The 16,925-nt window shown below is 39.3% G+C and overlaps 1 protein-coding gene across 1 annotated transcript; it reads left to right on the top strand.

Annotated features, from left to right (window-relative positions):
* Nucleotides 1-1,339: 1,339 nt before the first annotated feature.
* LOC144255123 (ATPase PAAT-like) lies at nucleotides 1,340-16,432 on the top strand. Its single transcript, XM_077799177.1, has 6 exons — nucleotides 1,340-2,892; nucleotides 3,318-3,521; nucleotides 4,307-4,379; nucleotides 6,369-6,575; nucleotides 9,027-9,478; nucleotides 13,688-16,432. Exons 1-6 carry the CDS (start codon nucleotides 2,729-2,731, stop codon nucleotides 13,920-13,922), a joined length of 1,335 nt encoding a protein of 444 aa, XP_077655303.1. The 5' UTR covers nucleotides 1,340-2,728; the 3' UTR covers nucleotides 13,923-16,432.
* The last annotated feature ends 493 nt before the right edge of the window (nucleotides 16,433-16,925 follow it).

The raw sequence follows: 16,925 nt of genomic DNA, 5'->3' as shown, positions 1-16,925 counted from the left end.
CAGAGTCTTTGGAAACTGCATTACAGCTTTAGGATAAGAAGGTGTAAGTCAGGGAATGATCATGTATGTGGACAGATTCCATTATAGTCTAAAAGCCTCTACAGTATTTCAACATTTTCTTAGGCTGTATTGAAATCTGTACATAGTCCAGCAGTGTTGGTAACCAGACAGAGGTTGTAAATGAGGTGGAGGTGGAGAGTGCCCAGTGATGGAATTGAGGGAGAATGGTAGGGAGGCTAATCGTTCCACACTTTCCTTACTACAGGCCCAGTATGAAGACTTGCTGGGAAGGAATTCCTGGCAACTGTGACTTGCAAGGACAAGAGAGAGGAGGGAAGAGAGGAAGTACAAAGCAAGTGGTCCTAGCAAGGAGGGAAATCATGTCTCTATCACCACTTTGCTGGGTAAAAGGGCATCTGCAATAAAATGCTATTTAAAATGAAGATGGTGTAAATTGCTGCACTTCTAACTGGGTTCAAGGAAACATCTTAAGTCACTTCTAAAATGTACCTTTCAAATATATGCTGCCCCATATTCTGAAAATAGATGTGAAACATGCTCCTAAAGCTGTAATTAGTTGTTGAAAATAGGTAAACCAAAAAATTGCAGTTTATCCTAGTGATATTGGTAGGAAATTTCCAACATTTAAAAAATTATTTCAAAGTGAAAAATGAAGCAAAAAACAAAACAAAAACACCTTTGCAATTCTTGATAAGGGCAATGAATCATATTGAGATCAGCTCTAAATCATTACCTTGCAGGCTTTGGGGGAAAAAAGCATAAAATTGGATTTACTAGTTCTGCCTTTTTCTGCTTTTAGTTTGTGATAAAGCTGCCCGTTAACACCAATCAATTCCACACAAAGAACTTGTCTGTAGTCAACAACCAGGCACAAAGTAATTCTTAATCTCAGCAAGCATGAATAGGCAAAAATGTCAAAGAAGAGAATTTTAGTGCCTAAAATAAGTGCAATGTAGCACAGAGGGATTAGTTCAATTATGTAGCAGAGTGGATGTGGGCATGGTTTGAATGATAAACAGAATTTTCACAACTATTGAGAATAAATGGCATTCTAGGTAACAAAGAGCTTTGATTGCATGCTAAGGAGTCAAGATGATGGTGATTCTCTATCACCAGAAGGCAGAAGGCAGCCCAAAGGATATGCAGGTGATGAGAATAAAGACTAGTGACCAGTAAATAAAGGGCTGGAGTGGTTCAAATGAAGCTAGTGCTTTAAAACATAAGCAGCAGAGATGGAGTTCTTAAAATGTAGACTGGGTGATTTATTGATCATACGAGAATGAAAGGGAGACCATAATGTATTTACTTTTTCAAAAATATATTTTTTATTTGTAGATGGACACAATACCTTTATTTTTATGTGGTGCCGAGGATCAACCCAGTGCCTCAAACATGCTAGGCAAGCACTCTACAACTGAGCTACAGCCCAGCCCCAGCCCCATAATATGTTTACTTTTAGTTCCAGATTCACCACCCTTAAGGAAGTACAGATAATATTGATCTTGTTCACGAAATTGCAGATTAGTGTTTCTGAAGAGCCTATTTTCCTTTGAATTGTCCTCAAGTCAAAGCTAACTTATGACCAAAGAAAAAGAAAATACAGAACTGAAATAGTGGTAAGAACCTAAGTTCTTAAGAGTCTAGAGTATGAAGGAATATTTGCAAACCAGGAGCTTTTCAATTAAAAACTTTATTCCTTTTGAGTTCTGTATCAATAAGACATCTGGTTGGGTTTCTTTTAATCTTGGTGAATTCACTTACACACTGGTGAGTTTTAAATTGAGGACACGTATTCAAAAAGAAAAAAAGGTAAATTGCAATGAATGAACACATAATACGCCTTAAACACAACTTTGAAACTCTGACATTGCATTTTTCTATAAACTATTTTGTTCACTCAAAAGATGCTAGAATCACCTACAGCCTCTTTGGGGTGAAAACTGGAGGTGTACAGCCTTTCTCTTCTTTCCCTACCTTTCTATTTTTCAGGACATCTAGAAGGTCGCAAGTTACATACGCCGTCACTTATCCCCACCCCAGGCTTCAGTTCCAGTTAATACAATTCGTCAGAAGAGGTGGAGGGCATGCGGGTTGGGCTACCCGGGTGCCCCGGGCACAGCGGAGTCGGTCCGCTAACTGGGCGGGTCCAGGCACCTAAGAAACCAACAGCCACCGGCACAACCTCGTGGGGCCGCCTGGCAGCCCCCACCTCGCACCTCCGCGACCTCTCCACCGCAGGCGCGCGCCAGGAGCCGGGGCGCGGGGAGAAGTAACACCGGATTCCGTCACCGCCGCGACTCGCCACCGGTGCTATGCACGCAGCTCAGGCCGAAGGGGGAAAGCCCGGGCGTCCACTCCAGTGGCCACTAGGCCCGCGGCGCCCGCAGATCGCGGGGGGCGAGGAGTACACACCCGCCACCTGCAAAAGTCCTCGGCACCGCAGACACTTCGCCCAGCCACCCTCGGAAAACCGACACCGGGCCTCGCTCTCCACCTCTTCGCCTGAACGCGCTTTCGGCAGTCACACGGCAGAGCGCATGCGCGCCTCAGCTTGCCAGGTCTCCAGCCACTGGCAAGAGAAGCGGCGACTCCGGATTTGAAGACAGACAGCCGGAAGTCGCTGCGCGTCCGCACTCCACTCTGCACCGACTGAAACTCGAGCTGGACAAGAGAGGTTCCGGGGCTGGTTGCGGCCAGAGGCGGAGGGATGGAGACCCGGCCTGAAGACTCGGGAATGACCGGCCGCCCGACGCTGGCCTCTTCCTGGGATATCGCGAACGGGGACCTGTCCCAGAGCCTCCTCCTCACCCGGGATGGCCTCGGCTTCCAGGACTTCGACTGGGAGGAGCTGCTGGCGCCGCCGGCTTCGGGGTGCGCCGTGCCTCGGGGGAGCCGGGTCGTGGCGCTCGGCGACAGCCACGCTCCGAGGGAGACGAGCGGGGGACGCGGGGCGGGAGACCTGGGAGCGCTCGCAGGCGCATCCGCCTCGCCCGCTTGGAAACGAGGGGCAGCTCCTGGCCGCCCGAACGGCCCAGAAGTCGCCTAGAGCCCCGCGTGTGCGGGCGGGGAAGGGCGCGCGTGCGTCTGGCTGCGCAGAGCCGGCGGGTGCTGGACCGGCTGCGGCCAGCAGCAGTCGGGGTCAGGGAGGGGCGCGGCCTGCGGGGCTGCGGGGCGGCGGCCCAGCCGCGTCCCTGGGCGGCGCGTCCCGAGGCCGCGGGGGTCCGGGGAGGGGCGCGGGCGGGTGCGAGCGCGACCGCGGAAACCGGGCGTCACCTGTGCCCCGACCTCCTCCTCAGCCAGCCTCTGGTGAGCCTGAGCGCCGCGCCGGGCCCCCGGGGCAGGACGCCGTGCTTCCTCGACCTGCGGTGCGACCCCGGGGCCGGGGAAGAGATCCTCGCGGTGGGCGTCCTGAGCTCGGCGAGGAACATGGAGGTGTACGTGGGCGAGGAGTACTGTGGCACCGGCCGGGGCCAGGGCGCCCGCACCGTCCCGGAGGGCAGGTCGGTGACCCCGCGCCGCGGCCCCTCGGCCCCTTTCCCGGGCTCGGGACGGTTCAGATAGCCTGACGTCGTGCCAGTCACCCGGGGAGGGAACCTAAAAGTGCACCGGTGGCAGAGACGGGGTCGCCTTGCCGCCTCTTCCAGGCAGCGCAGATCAGCCCAGTTGTTTTCATACCTGGAAACTTGGGGCTGGTTAGTGGAAGTGAATGGTGGGTCACAGCTGGTTAGTGGAAGAGTTTTGTTAGGAGAAGCCCTGACAAGTGCTCCTTGTCTCTCTCCTTCGCTCACAGGGTTGGCTTCCAGAGTTTCCCCCAAATTAATGACTCAGTCAGTCTGGAACACTGAGCTCATCTTCTAGGAAGCCCCTTACTAAGGGTGTGGGGATCTAAGACTGCCACCGCCGCCTAGTTGTTAACCGGTTATAAACGTGATCATTTGGGCGCCCCCACCCCCACCCCGTTTCCCCCCCTTACAAAGATTCTGCCGCATCTTTTTTAATGTAACCGAAATTTAGAGCTTTCCTATGTCCAGTGCAAGTTGAAAACAATAGGTGTGTTCACTGAACTTTACAATATGGTCTGTGCTCCATGACTGTGTTATCTCCTTCAGTTCTCTTGGCTAGTCTGAGAGGGCCCTGTGGTCCTTAAGGCAGTGCAATGCATTCGGGAGCCCCAGCTCCTTGTGCCTCACCACGAAAACAGTCCCAGGAAGGAGTATTGTCCTAGAAACGTTTATTTTTAATCATAACTGTTAATCATAACTAAAAAAATATTTTTTGTTTTTAGTGAACAGGAAAATGTTATTTTCTACAAAAAACATCTAAAATTGGAAACTTCCACATATGCTTGTAAAATAAAGGTAAGCCATCATCAGATTTTAACTAATTTAAATTTTCATCAAATTTGATTTTGTTCTATATATAATTAATTTTCTTTCCTTGAATACAACTAATCCTATATTGTCCCTAGGTTTATTAAGACATAGTAAACATATAAAAGGTGATTACTTTCCTAAAAAATCATCAATCCTCTTGAAGATTTAATTCTTTTAGTCTATCACCAGTTATGGAAATATATTTTGTTAATAAGAGCTATATTTTGAGGTTTTGGGAAATTTATCTAAAACATTTTTTAATCTTTCTGTAAAACTGTGTTGCCAAAAAATTACAAACAAAACTTTGGTCCTATGAATTAAACAAGAAGGTAGTGAAAGGAGTTTCAGACAAGAGAACCAAGAAGTTAAAGGGTTTTGGACTGTTGGCTGCAGCATGAAGATTGTTAAGGTTTGCATTAGTGGTGATGTCAAAGTCTAGGAATCATGAGAAATACAGAGCCAGAATATTAACTCAGCTTTGTTGCTGTCACACTAGTCTGAGCAAGCTGCTTCACTTGTTTGGACGTATTTCGGGAGTAAAATTAGAGAACTGAAGAAAGAAAATTCTTGGGTTCTTTTTGACTCTGAAAAATCTATACTTATTATCATCACTTATGGGAAATTGTGAGACTTAGTTTTAGAATAAGGTAAAATTAGTGATTTTTCTTTCATTGAAGAACAAAGTAAATGTTCTTCAATCACAGAACTGATTAAAGTGATTCATTCATTCTGTGAATATTTGATGCCAGATACTATATGAGGCATTTAGGAATTACCAGTAGTAAAATAAATTGAAATACTGCCCTCATGTTGCTTATATTTTACTGGGGCAAGACTGGTAATAAGCATGATCAATGAGTGAAACAGATCCTATATTTGATGTTGAGAAAGTGTTTGGGTATTACAAAGCAGAAGGGGGAGAACAGGTTGGGATGTAAGATGAATGTAATGGGTGTTTCCCTGATTGTTGAAGACTGTCACGTATTTGGTTACACACTTAAAAGAGTTTTTAGAGCATAGGTGTACATTTACCTATTGATAACGTGGGTCTGTGTGTGTCACTCTGGTGAACATTTTTTGTAACTGTTGTATAGAAACGAAGGGTTGGTTCATTCATGGAACCCCTGGGTTTCATACATATATGAAAGTGTTCTGGGACAACAGCATATGGAAAGTTAAGATAAAAATAAAGTGTTCCTGATACAGACTTTTGAGCACTTCCTCAGGGATAGATACTGGATATTTTGACACATAAGCCATCTCTCATTTTACTGACTTGATTTTAGTTTTACCCTGTGCGAGCATTTGCCCAGGGTCACCCAGGCTGTTGAGCAGCAGAGTCATAATTTAAACCCAGATGTGCCTGGTCCAAATCTCTTCCCTTTCATTTTACTACTCTGTTTTATGGACCACACATGGAGTACAGCTCAGGGGTAGAGCCCTTGCCCCACATGCTTGAAGCCCTGGGTTCCATGCCCAACACTGCAAAAAAAGAGAAAAACTACAGGGATAGAACCAGAGGATTTAGACTGTAAGCTCTGATTTTTAACATTTCCTTACAGTTCTAAATCCTGAAAGACTGAATTGTGTCTATAATTTCAGTAAGTACTGCTTGGGCCTCTAGACAGTTACATTTTGTATTAAATAATATTATACCAAACTGTGGCCTGTTAAGATCTCAGACTGTTTATTTTTAATGCCTTAAGTTAAGTAAAACTATATTTAATCTACTCAGACTTATTTTCTGAATATTAGTTTGAGAAGGATTTCTTGATTTAAATAGTTGATCTGAGCCTTATGTTAAAATAGAAATTTTTCTATCTATGACTGTTCTAAAGATAACTTAAAAACATGCTTGAGATTAAAACTGTTAGATCCTTGAATATTTCACTCTTGATTTGGTAATACTAGGAAGTGACTTTAAATTATTGGTTTTAATACCTATATTTCCTGGACTTTTTTATTTCATAATAGTTGCTGTCCTTTGGTGAAAAACAGTGTGTGTTCATCAGTAAGGTTGTGGTACACATGAAACCAGTTTCAGGAAATTCTTCACCAAGCTCTCCTGCTCTAGGATCAAGGATAGACCTTGACAAGGTCCAAACCATAATGGAGTCCATGGGATCAAAGTTATCACCTGGAGCTCAGCAGCTAATGAACATGGTTAGGTTTCAACAGCAGGTAAGTAGAAATGTTTTTCTTTCCACATAGCAGTAAAAAATCATTTCAAAATGATGGCCTTTGATGAGGAAATGCAGTATTTTTTTTTTTTTAAAGCGTTTTTCTGTGATACTAGGGATTGAACCCAGGGACTTGGGCATACTAGGCAAGCACTCTAGTGCTGGACTACCTCCCCGGCTCTTCTTATTGTATTTTAGATGGGGTTTTGCTTAGTTGTTTAGGCTGTACTTGAACTTGCAATCTTTCTGTCTCAGCCTCCAAAATAGCTGGGATTACAGGTATGCACCACTGCACCCAGCTAAATTTTTAATTTTTATTATTGATTTAACTGTCATCTGTTCATAGTTTGCAAAAGGCATATTTTGTAGACTTACCCTCATATAAAAAGTTTTGACTGGACAGCTTCACAATTTTTCATTAATTCATTCACCCATCATTCAGCAAGTAGCAACTTTGATGAATTATGGGCTGATTTGAGCACTCTCTAGGATGCAAAAATGATCAATTGGTGTATAGCCTGTTTTTAAGGGTTTTTGCAGGCTAGATCATATGAGTGGTCTCATACAGAAATAAATTTTCTCTGCTGACTGAGTAAAGCTCCTTTGAGCTAAAAGAATGTTGTCTAATGTTAAAATATTAGAAATATAACCCATCTTATTCCAGGAATATTTTAAGACTTATTCAAAACTTGGAATAGAACAAGAAAAAATGACAATAGGCTAGCATTTCTCTATATAGAGCCTTTTCCCAAGTGCATTTCTGTAAAAATGTTGGATGGGAACCTGCTATCACAGGTGCCTCTGCCTCCACTTCCCTGGCCCTCATTAGCCCCTTTCCTGCCTTTTTTTCCCCTGAAGTATCTGTCACCACCTACGTGCCATGATGCGTTTCCTCCTCCTCTCCTCATCCCTCCCGTCTTTCCCTCCGTCCTTTCAGGCAGTCTCTCCCTACTATCTTAAGACTCCAAGAGGTCAGAGATTTTAATTTGTTTGATTCACTGCCATATTTCTCATACCTCAAGTGGAGCCTAACACATAAATTTCTGGTAAACATTTTTTGAATAAATGAATGTAGATCTAGCTTGATCTCAGAATAATTTTTAGACTATCTAGATGAATGTATAAACTGAACTTCTTTAGCTAATCTTGATAATTACTTTTCAGCCCATCTTTCAAAAACTGAATAGCAGTAAGTGTGGGATGATAAACCCTGATGAAAACCTGTAGTAGGCTTCTACGTTTTGAATTTAAGAGCTCCATATGCCTTCACACAAACAATTCAGTTAGAGGTCATTTGGTTTTGCTTTAGTGGAAAAATTGAGAACCTGAAGAAGAAGATAGCATACTTTCTCTTCAACATAAAATCTCAAGAAACAAAGGAAAGAATAACACACAAGCAATTTAGTCATGGTACCAATATGGAATTTTGGGTTTTTTAAATTTTGGTGTAGGGATTGAACCCAGGACCTCACACACTTCAGGCAAGTGTTCTACCACTAAGCCACATCCCTAGGTCTTTAATTCTTATTAAGGTGGAAATTCTTAAACACAGACAAGTGGTAGCTCATTTTAGTTATTGAAAATGTCACAGTGCTAAGTGAAATAACCCAATCCCCAAAAACCAAAGGCCAAATGTTTTCTCTGATAAGTGGATGCTGATCCATAATGGGGGGTGGGAGAGGGCATATGAAAAATGGAGGAACTTTGGATTGGGCATAGGGGAGGGAGGAGAGAGGAAGGGGCCTGGAGTGTAGGAAAGACTGTGGAATGAGGTGGACATCATTACTCTAAGCCCATGTACATATGGTGCTGCACATATGTGTAACGCCATATCGTGTACAACCAGAGAAATGAAAAGTTGTGCTGCAATTGTATGCGATGAATCAAAGTGCATTCTGCTGTCATATGTACCTAATTAGAATAGTAAGTTAATTAATTAATTAAAAAAAGAAAATATCACAAGTATATACATAGAATACCTAGCTTTAAATAGTGTATAACCTCCATTAAAAACTCATGGCAAAAGCTATGGCCAGGTGAAAACGAAAAGCTTTTCAACCATATGTTGAAAGTTGGGGAATGACATAATTGAGTTCTAAGAAAATGATCAATCATTGTAACTCAGTTGAAAGTATCACATTTTTATTGTCACAAATTAAGGAGGACTTTGTAGGTAAAATACTAAGATATGTCACTGCAAATTTACTATGCAATTTTAGTATTTATTTTCTTTAGTCTTCCCTATGGAGTTAGGTTGCTTGGATTTATGTCCTGGTTCTGCCACTTACCAGCTGGTTACCTTGGCCAGGGACTTTCTGACTGGGTCACTTAATATTGAATAGTAATAGCCTACTTCCTGGGGATCAAATGAAGGAATGCACAGTGCCCAGGAATGACTCCCACAGTGAACTGTCCTTCTTAATCTTAACATTTTCTTATTTACCTTGCTTAGAATTGTATTCCCATTGGAGAGCAGCTTCAGTCAGTTTTGGGAACTACTGGGTATAAGCATATGATTGCACTCCAGCCATCGTCCACTTCAGGAGCCTTGGACAAGTCATCCTCCACACCTTTCCCTTTTAGAACTGGATTGACATCTGCAAACAGGACTGAACCCTTACAGGCTTTCATCGATAAAAGCACCAGGCCACCTGGGGAAGGAAATACCACCAGCCGCGACAGGTGTAAAACTGTGCCACAAAACCATTCCCTTCTTGAGAATGATCTTAAAAATGCAGTATCTTCTTTCTTACCAAAGAAGGCGAGTGACGGCCCACTGCCCAACTCTGAGTTGCTGCCCTTTCTCCAAAATCTGTGCAGTCAAGTTAACCATCTTCGAGTGGGACATAACGCCAAGTGGCAGGAAAATGTCTCCAAGCCCCGGGACGGCATTGTTGGTGTTGCGTGAGTATTTTATCTCAAGACAAATGTGGTTACAAATGAGGTTTATAGCCGGTAGGTGAGAGAATCAGATGAAGGGAAACAGATCTGTCTCAGTGAACAATCTTTCCAGAGAAAATTTGAGCAGTTTTTGCATTTTACCATGAACACGCTTGTGGGCAATAACTGTTCTCCAGAGTGAAATGCATGGCTGTGACAGAAATGCCTATAACTGAAGGTGCTGCACACCTCTCGGGCATTTGGTGGAAGGGTTACCAGCAGCAGCTGTGGGTTGGAGTAGAAGGCTATTTGCATGAGTGGAAAGGTGCTGTGGTAATAATGATCTTTACATTGTTTTTATTTGGGTTCATATTATTTTCTAGCTGGGTATACTAAGCATGTCATTGCTTTGTAGATTATATTTGGTCTAGGTTAACTTTGGAATTATCAAAAACTATTTTAGGATGGTAATTATCTGTAGGATACAAGTTTTTATGCTCTAGTCTCTTAATCCCTTACCTTGACAACATGTTTCAATAAGAAGTGGCCGAGGACTTAGTATGTTCTTGATCCTTTCACAAATGTAGTGTGTCAAAATAGTATTCTAGATTGGAATTCAGGACTTTGGTCATAGTTTTCGTTTATTTTCTAAACTTAATCTCTCTTAGAATTTTCATCTAAAAATGAGATAGTTATATTAGTTTGGAACTAAAAACCATTAACCACCAGCAGGATCAATTGGCATTTATAGAACTCTCTGCCAACAGTAGCAGAGTACATTTTTTTTTTTTTTTTGAAGATTCACAAAGGTAAATTATATGGTAAGTCTTAAAGCAAACCTAATGAAGTTTAAGGGGATTGGATCATCATAGAAAGTGCTTTCTCTGGCTACAAAAGACAAGAAATCATATCTATAACAGAAAGACAAGACATCTAGATTGACAAAACACTTGTAAATTAAACAACACTTGTAAATCTATGATTCAAGAAGTCTCAACAGAAAAATTTTTTTACGAATATATGAAAATAACAATAGATCAAAATTTGTGTGATTCAGCTAAAGAGGTTTTGCTAAGAACTTGTTTACCACTGTATGCTTGCATTAGAAAAGAGCAGAGTTTTCAAATCAATACTATAAAACTACAGCTACTCAATAAAAATGAAATAGATAATCTGAATAGTCTTATAAGCACTAAAGAAACTGAATTTTTCATTTAAAAGCCAAGCAAAAGGAACCCAAAGCAAGCAGAAGAATGAAACAATAAAGAGCAGAAATCTATTTAATTGAAAAAAAAATCAATTGAAAAGCTGGTTCTTTGAAAATTTCAGTAAAATTGACAAATTTCTAGCAAGACTGGCAAATAAGAGATGACACAAATCACCAATCTGAGGAATGTAATGGGAAATACCATTACAGGGCCTCAAGCCATAATCAAGATAAGGGAATATTGTAACAATTTGATTGACAACTAGGAGGAAATGGATTAATTCCTTAAAAAACACAAATTATCAAACTCAACCAACATGAAATAAATAATGGAACACTTCTATGGCCACTAAATACTATATTCGAAATTGAAGAGATCGTGAAAAAGAAATGTCCTGTCCCAAATGCTTTCACTCAAGAATCCTGCCAAACATTTAAAGAAAACCACTTTTACACATTTCCAAAAAATAGAAGAGGAGGGAAGACTTCCCAACTCATTTCATGAAGCCAGCATTACTCTGCTACCCAGACTAAATTATCCCCAAAGAAATAAGTACATATAAATGAATGTAAAACATAATTGTACATATAAATCTGACAAAAGACATAGAGGACCTTATGACCTGAAAATTGTTAAATAGTGATGAAAGAAGACCCCAAAAATGGAGCAATATACCGTATTCATGGTACTGTTGAAGACTCAACAGTAAAAATGTCAGTTTTCCCCTAATTGATATATATGTTTAGCACAATTTCTATCAGAAGTTCAACATGTATTTTTTGTAAATATGAATAAGATGATTCCAAAATCTGGAAGTGGAAAATTCTAAGTGGAAAGACAACAGTACTGGAATTAGAATAGAGAGAAATCACTACTGGATTTCAAGAGTCCGTTTTGGCAAGACAGCTAGACACATAGATGAACAGAAAGCACAGAAATCGCTCTACAGAAGTATACCTGTCGGCCTTCTACCAATGTGCAAAAGTCATTCAGTGGAGGAAGGATGATCGTCTAGCATGTGATGCTGGAACAATTGGAGAGTCACAGGCTAAAAAATGAACCATGAATGCAGATATATGAAAATTAACACACAATGGAGCATAAGCTAAAATGTTAAGTATAAAACTGTAAAATCTTTTTAATATATGGGAGAAATTTTTAGGGACCTAGGAAGATAATTCTTCGAGGTCACCAAAAGCATGATCCATAAAATATGTATGTAGAGCCCATTTAATATTTACAAGTTTTACATATGAAAGGCCCCAGTAAGAGGATTAATACAGACCGGGAGAAAATATTTGTAAATCACGAACCCAACAAATGCCTTGTATCTAAAATATATGAAGGATTTGCAAGATTTGTTTTTTAAAATACCATCTAATTAGAACATGGATAATAGATGTGAAGAATCATCAGGAGGATGGATATATAAATAGCAAATAAGCCCAGGAAAAGATGATCAACAGTGACTTCACTGCTATTAGAGAAATGCTTATTAAAACCACAAGGTAGGGCTGAGGTTGTGGCTCAGAGGTAGAGCACTCGCCTACCATGCGTGAAGGACTGGGTTTGATCCTTAAAAATATCACATAAAAATAAAATAAAGATATTGTGTCCCCCTATAACTAAAAAATAAATATTAAAAAAAACCCACAAGATATCTCTATATATCTATTTGAATGACTAAAATTTAAAATTATAAACAATAAGAATACCAAATGTTGACAAGCATATAGAGAAACCGGATCTCATTCCTTGCTGGCGGGAATTAAAATGGTACAACCACCCTAAAAACATATCTGGGCAGTTTCTTAACAACTAAACACCCTGTTACCATACAACCCATTAGTCCTAATCCTGGGCATTTATCCCAAAGAAATGAAAAGATGTGGCAACATTAAAGTGCTCTACGCAATTGTTCATGAGAACTTTATTTGTAATAGTGCCAGACAAAAAACAATCAAAATGTCTCATGGTAGGTGAATGGTTAAACAGACTGGGCAGTAGTGCATGCATCCATATCATGAACAACAATTTAAATGGCTCTGCAGGGCATTATGCCAAGATCAAACTTATTGGTGTTTACAATCTTGAGGACTCCTAAAATCTTTTAGTTTTACAGCTATATAAAATATTTGTTTAAAAATAATAATTAAACCTTTTCATGTCAACGTAAGTAAGAAACAGTCAAACTTTTAAAACATTTAACAAGAAGAATATTGTTTTAAATTTATGCAAATCTATATTAGCTTTTGGGCACATTCTCATACATGTTACTCTATAGCATGTGTAATTAAACATAGCTAGTATGAGAACAGTAGGAATACCGAGAATAGTTAACCTCTGAAAACATACATATTTATACAGTAAATCTACTACCTGAGGAAATTCTAAAGAGAATTCACAGCCTTGATTTCTTTTAGAAATTAGAGCAGTGGCATACATTGTGTAGGCTCTGGAAAAGTACTTTTTCCTCATTGAGCTCCTGAAAGAATTATGGAAACCCTAAGCGTTGTGGATTTTTAGAAATCGGTATACTTTTGATCCTATTAATTTTTGCTTGTCTATCCTAGTTAAATTCATAAACATTTTCAGGTCAGGTTAGCAAAGAACCTTCTAGTGTTTTAGTAAGGTTGTTTGTATTTAAGAGGAAAAAGCTATATGAATTATAGGGTTGCTTTGAAAGAATACTTGGAAAAGATACTTTTTTTTTTTAAAATTGGGCAAAATCAGTTTTTGTTTGGAACTTAAAAAGGGCATTCCCCCACGGTTTGTTTTTGAAGATGTGTCTTCATTTTTATGTTCCCACTTCAACTGAATACTTAATAAGAAGTAAGGAGTGTGTTGGGCATTAAGGGCTGTGGTCACCTATTGCATGTGTTTTGCAACCTGGGAAATGAGTCACAGGAGCAGTGCAGTTGTGGAGACAAGTTTCAGCCATGTTCCTTGGCCACTGGTTGCATAGCTTGCTTGTTTTTGTTGTAATAGTGGGGAAAATTGATAGACTTTTTAAACTTATTTTTAGAGTGGAAGAACAGCCTATTTGCTCCTACTTGGAAAAGATTCTTTCTAAAAATATGGAACTGATGGAAAAGAAACTTGTGGACTACATTGATCGGCGAATACTCCAACTCCAGGAGCACATAGATGATAAGATTACCTTGTTAATGGACTTCCTGCAGAATCCCAACTCCCCGCCCAATGGGCTGCCTTTGAGACATTGTGACTCTGGAGAAAGACTTTCCAATGGAGAAAGATAAGCTCTCAGCGTACGAGGGCCTGCAGATATTTATTACCTATTTATTACAAAGCCCAAACCTAAAAACGTTTATGAAAAGCAAGTATCTGATGTCCTCTGAAGGATCATCGGCTTACATAAAGTGACCTCGGTGTCCATTTTTACTGCCCTTGTTATTGTAAATCCAGTACTGTACACCAAGAGGTGACCCCATTGTCCTAAGTTATTCTGATTTGCAGTGTTTTTCACTTACAGATTTTTAGGTATTCTTGTGTGTTAAATGTTTAAATGGTTATGGATTTCTAATGCAGTTCATTGGTTTGTATTATATGTGTTTGAAGTGAATTTTTTATTTATATGGACACCTTATTTTATAGGCTTAGGAATGTGAAAAATAGTGTTCAGAGTATTTGATATTCTTTATCTACTTGTTCTTTGAAAATTGGATAATTGGAACTTTTAATTCAGGTTACCAATTTACATTTTGTATTGTTTATCTGAGATAATGAATGAATCACCAGGTTTGATTAGGTGGAAAATTCCTTTACACAAGGCTGTTAGTACTATTTGTTTTATTACAGTGTAAGTATAGATAGGGAAAAAAAAAATCCAAACCAGCCTATTCCTTTTTAAAATTACTACTTTGGCTTTGGTGTTTGATGTAAAATGGGAGCATTCATTTCATTTGATCTCAGTAACCCCAGTCAATATAAGGAAGTCTTTCCTTTCTCAAGCTGATACAGGTTCTTCTCCCCAAAGTCCTTCCGGGCACATTTAATGTGTGACATCCTGAGAATCTGCACTGAATAGTAAGACATATGAATCAAAGAGGTTGCAAGACTCTAGCATATTTAGTCTTCAGAACTTTTAACCATTGTGTATGTTTCGAAGGGTGATGTATTTGCAGCTAAAAATAAATGCATCCACTCTGGAAGCTGCTTGTCTTAAGTAAATGGGAGTCTCATCTTGAACTCAGCTTATATTAAAATGTTTCATTTTTTAGAAAAAGGATTATTCATATTCATTTATTGTTTTGTAAAATTTGTTCTCTAAAATGAGAGTTAATTTATGTATGGCTTATTCATTTTTATTTTACTATAAAGGTGACACAGTATACTAAACTCACTGACCACAGTCTCTTGAGGATTTGCATAACATTTTTCCTACTCCTTTATGGGCCATTATTTATGGGATAAGCATAACAAGTAGTTGTAAGATAGCATTTCTTGTCATTGAGAATAATCTGTCTCAAGGCTAAACTCAGGAGTGCAGACTTAGGGTCTGTTCAATTAGGGGCCCCATTGTGGCCTTCTGTCAGTGGCGGTGGGTCAGAATGCCTTATAGAATGTGGCCACAATTGCTGCATTCAGAGCAAGGACCATGAATGAAGAGAGACACAGACAGTTGAAAGACCAATACTAAATTCTTTCTGCATGTAGTTGATGATAAAATATTGTAACTGAGAAGGAAGATTTTAAAAAGTAGTAATTGGCAATATGAAATTCACAAATTCATGAAATTCTGGGGGGTTTATGTATTTATTAATATATAAAAACCAGTACAATCATGGAACTGTTATTGAATTGGTTCAGTATGTTAAAAAACAAAGATAAAATGCCCATAAAAGTATTTCTATTTCAAATGACTGATTTTTATTTTCCAATGTGAGGTAGTAACTTTGTCATACTTTAAGTATTATAGTCAAAGAGCTTATGCGGCATTATTTATTAACAGTATTTTCCATAGTTCTCAAAATATATTTGATCAACAAGGAAATTATTTCCTCCTCTGCAATTAAAAGAAAATTCTTTTCTGCCATGTATGTCCTTTCTGTAATAAGGTTCATTCACAGATTTTCAGATCTAAAGATGTATTATGCAATGCAAGACTTCGTCAATATAGTTTTACAAGTTACTGAATTTAATTTTTTGTTTTCTTATTTAAGAAGACTTTATTGTATGATGACATGTATCCGCCATCATGGTATCATACAGCACAGTTCCACTGCTCTCAAAATCCTCTGTGTTCCACTTACTCATCTCTTTCACCCCAACTCCTAGCAACCATTAAACTTTTTTTTTTTTTTTTGGTGCTGAGGATTAAACCTAAGGGTGCTTAACCACTGAGCCACATTCCCAACCCTTTTTTAATTTTTGAGTTGTGTGGGGCCTGGCTAAATTACTGAGGCTCACTTTGAACTTTCAATGCTCCTGCCTCAGTCTCCAGCATTGCTAAGATTTCAGATGTGTACCACCACGCCTGGCTAAACTTGTTACTGTCTCCATAATTTTGCCTTCTCTAGAATGTTACAGAGTTGGCCTCTTCAGATTGGTTTCTTTCAATTAGCAATATACATTTGCATTTCCTCCCTGTCTTTTCATGGCTTAATAGTTCATTTCGTTGTTTTCACTATAGAAATGTTTTTTTATAAACAAAAATAATAATCTTTTGTAGTGCAGGCATATAATACAAGGATCACAGGACTTTTATAGTTTTATCATTTTCACTTAATAAATAAGTTATTATAACTTTTTACTTGTGGCTTATCCTTAAAAGCAAAACAAGCTTATCGAGCTTGAGATACATTCAAAACCAGGTGCTTGGATCAGGTGAAGAAAATAATCAAAAGTAGCCAAAATTTATGGTTTGAGTTCCTTTGCTACATCTCGTGCCCCATTCAATCTTAGAATTCAGGTTCTTGGTTTTTCAAAATTAGATTGTACTGTGGTAAGATAATACTCCATTTTAAAAATAACTTTTTTCAAATAAGCTTTTATGTGTGACATTGGTTTATTTTATTACCCATTTAGGAATTAAAATACATCACTTACTTAGCAATAACTTATCCAAAGAACTCAAGTAGGGGCTGGGGCTGTGGCTCAGTGGTAGAGCACTCGCCTGGCCTGTGTGAGGCACTGGGTTCTAACCTCAGCACATAAATAAATAAATAAATAGATAAATAAATAAATAAATAAATGTATTATGTCCATCTACAACTAAAAAAAAATTTAAAAAACAAGTAGAA

The sequence above is a fragment of the Urocitellus parryii genome, chromosome 5, assembly GCF_045843805.1.
Source record: "Urocitellus parryii isolate mUroPar1 chromosome 5, mUroPar1.hap1, whole genome shotgun sequence".
Lineage (NCBI taxonomy): Eukaryota > Metazoa > Chordata > Mammalia > Rodentia > Sciuridae > Urocitellus > Urocitellus parryii.
Note: the sequence above shows the minus strand (reverse complement) of the source record. Positions and strands in the feature narration are given on the sequence as shown.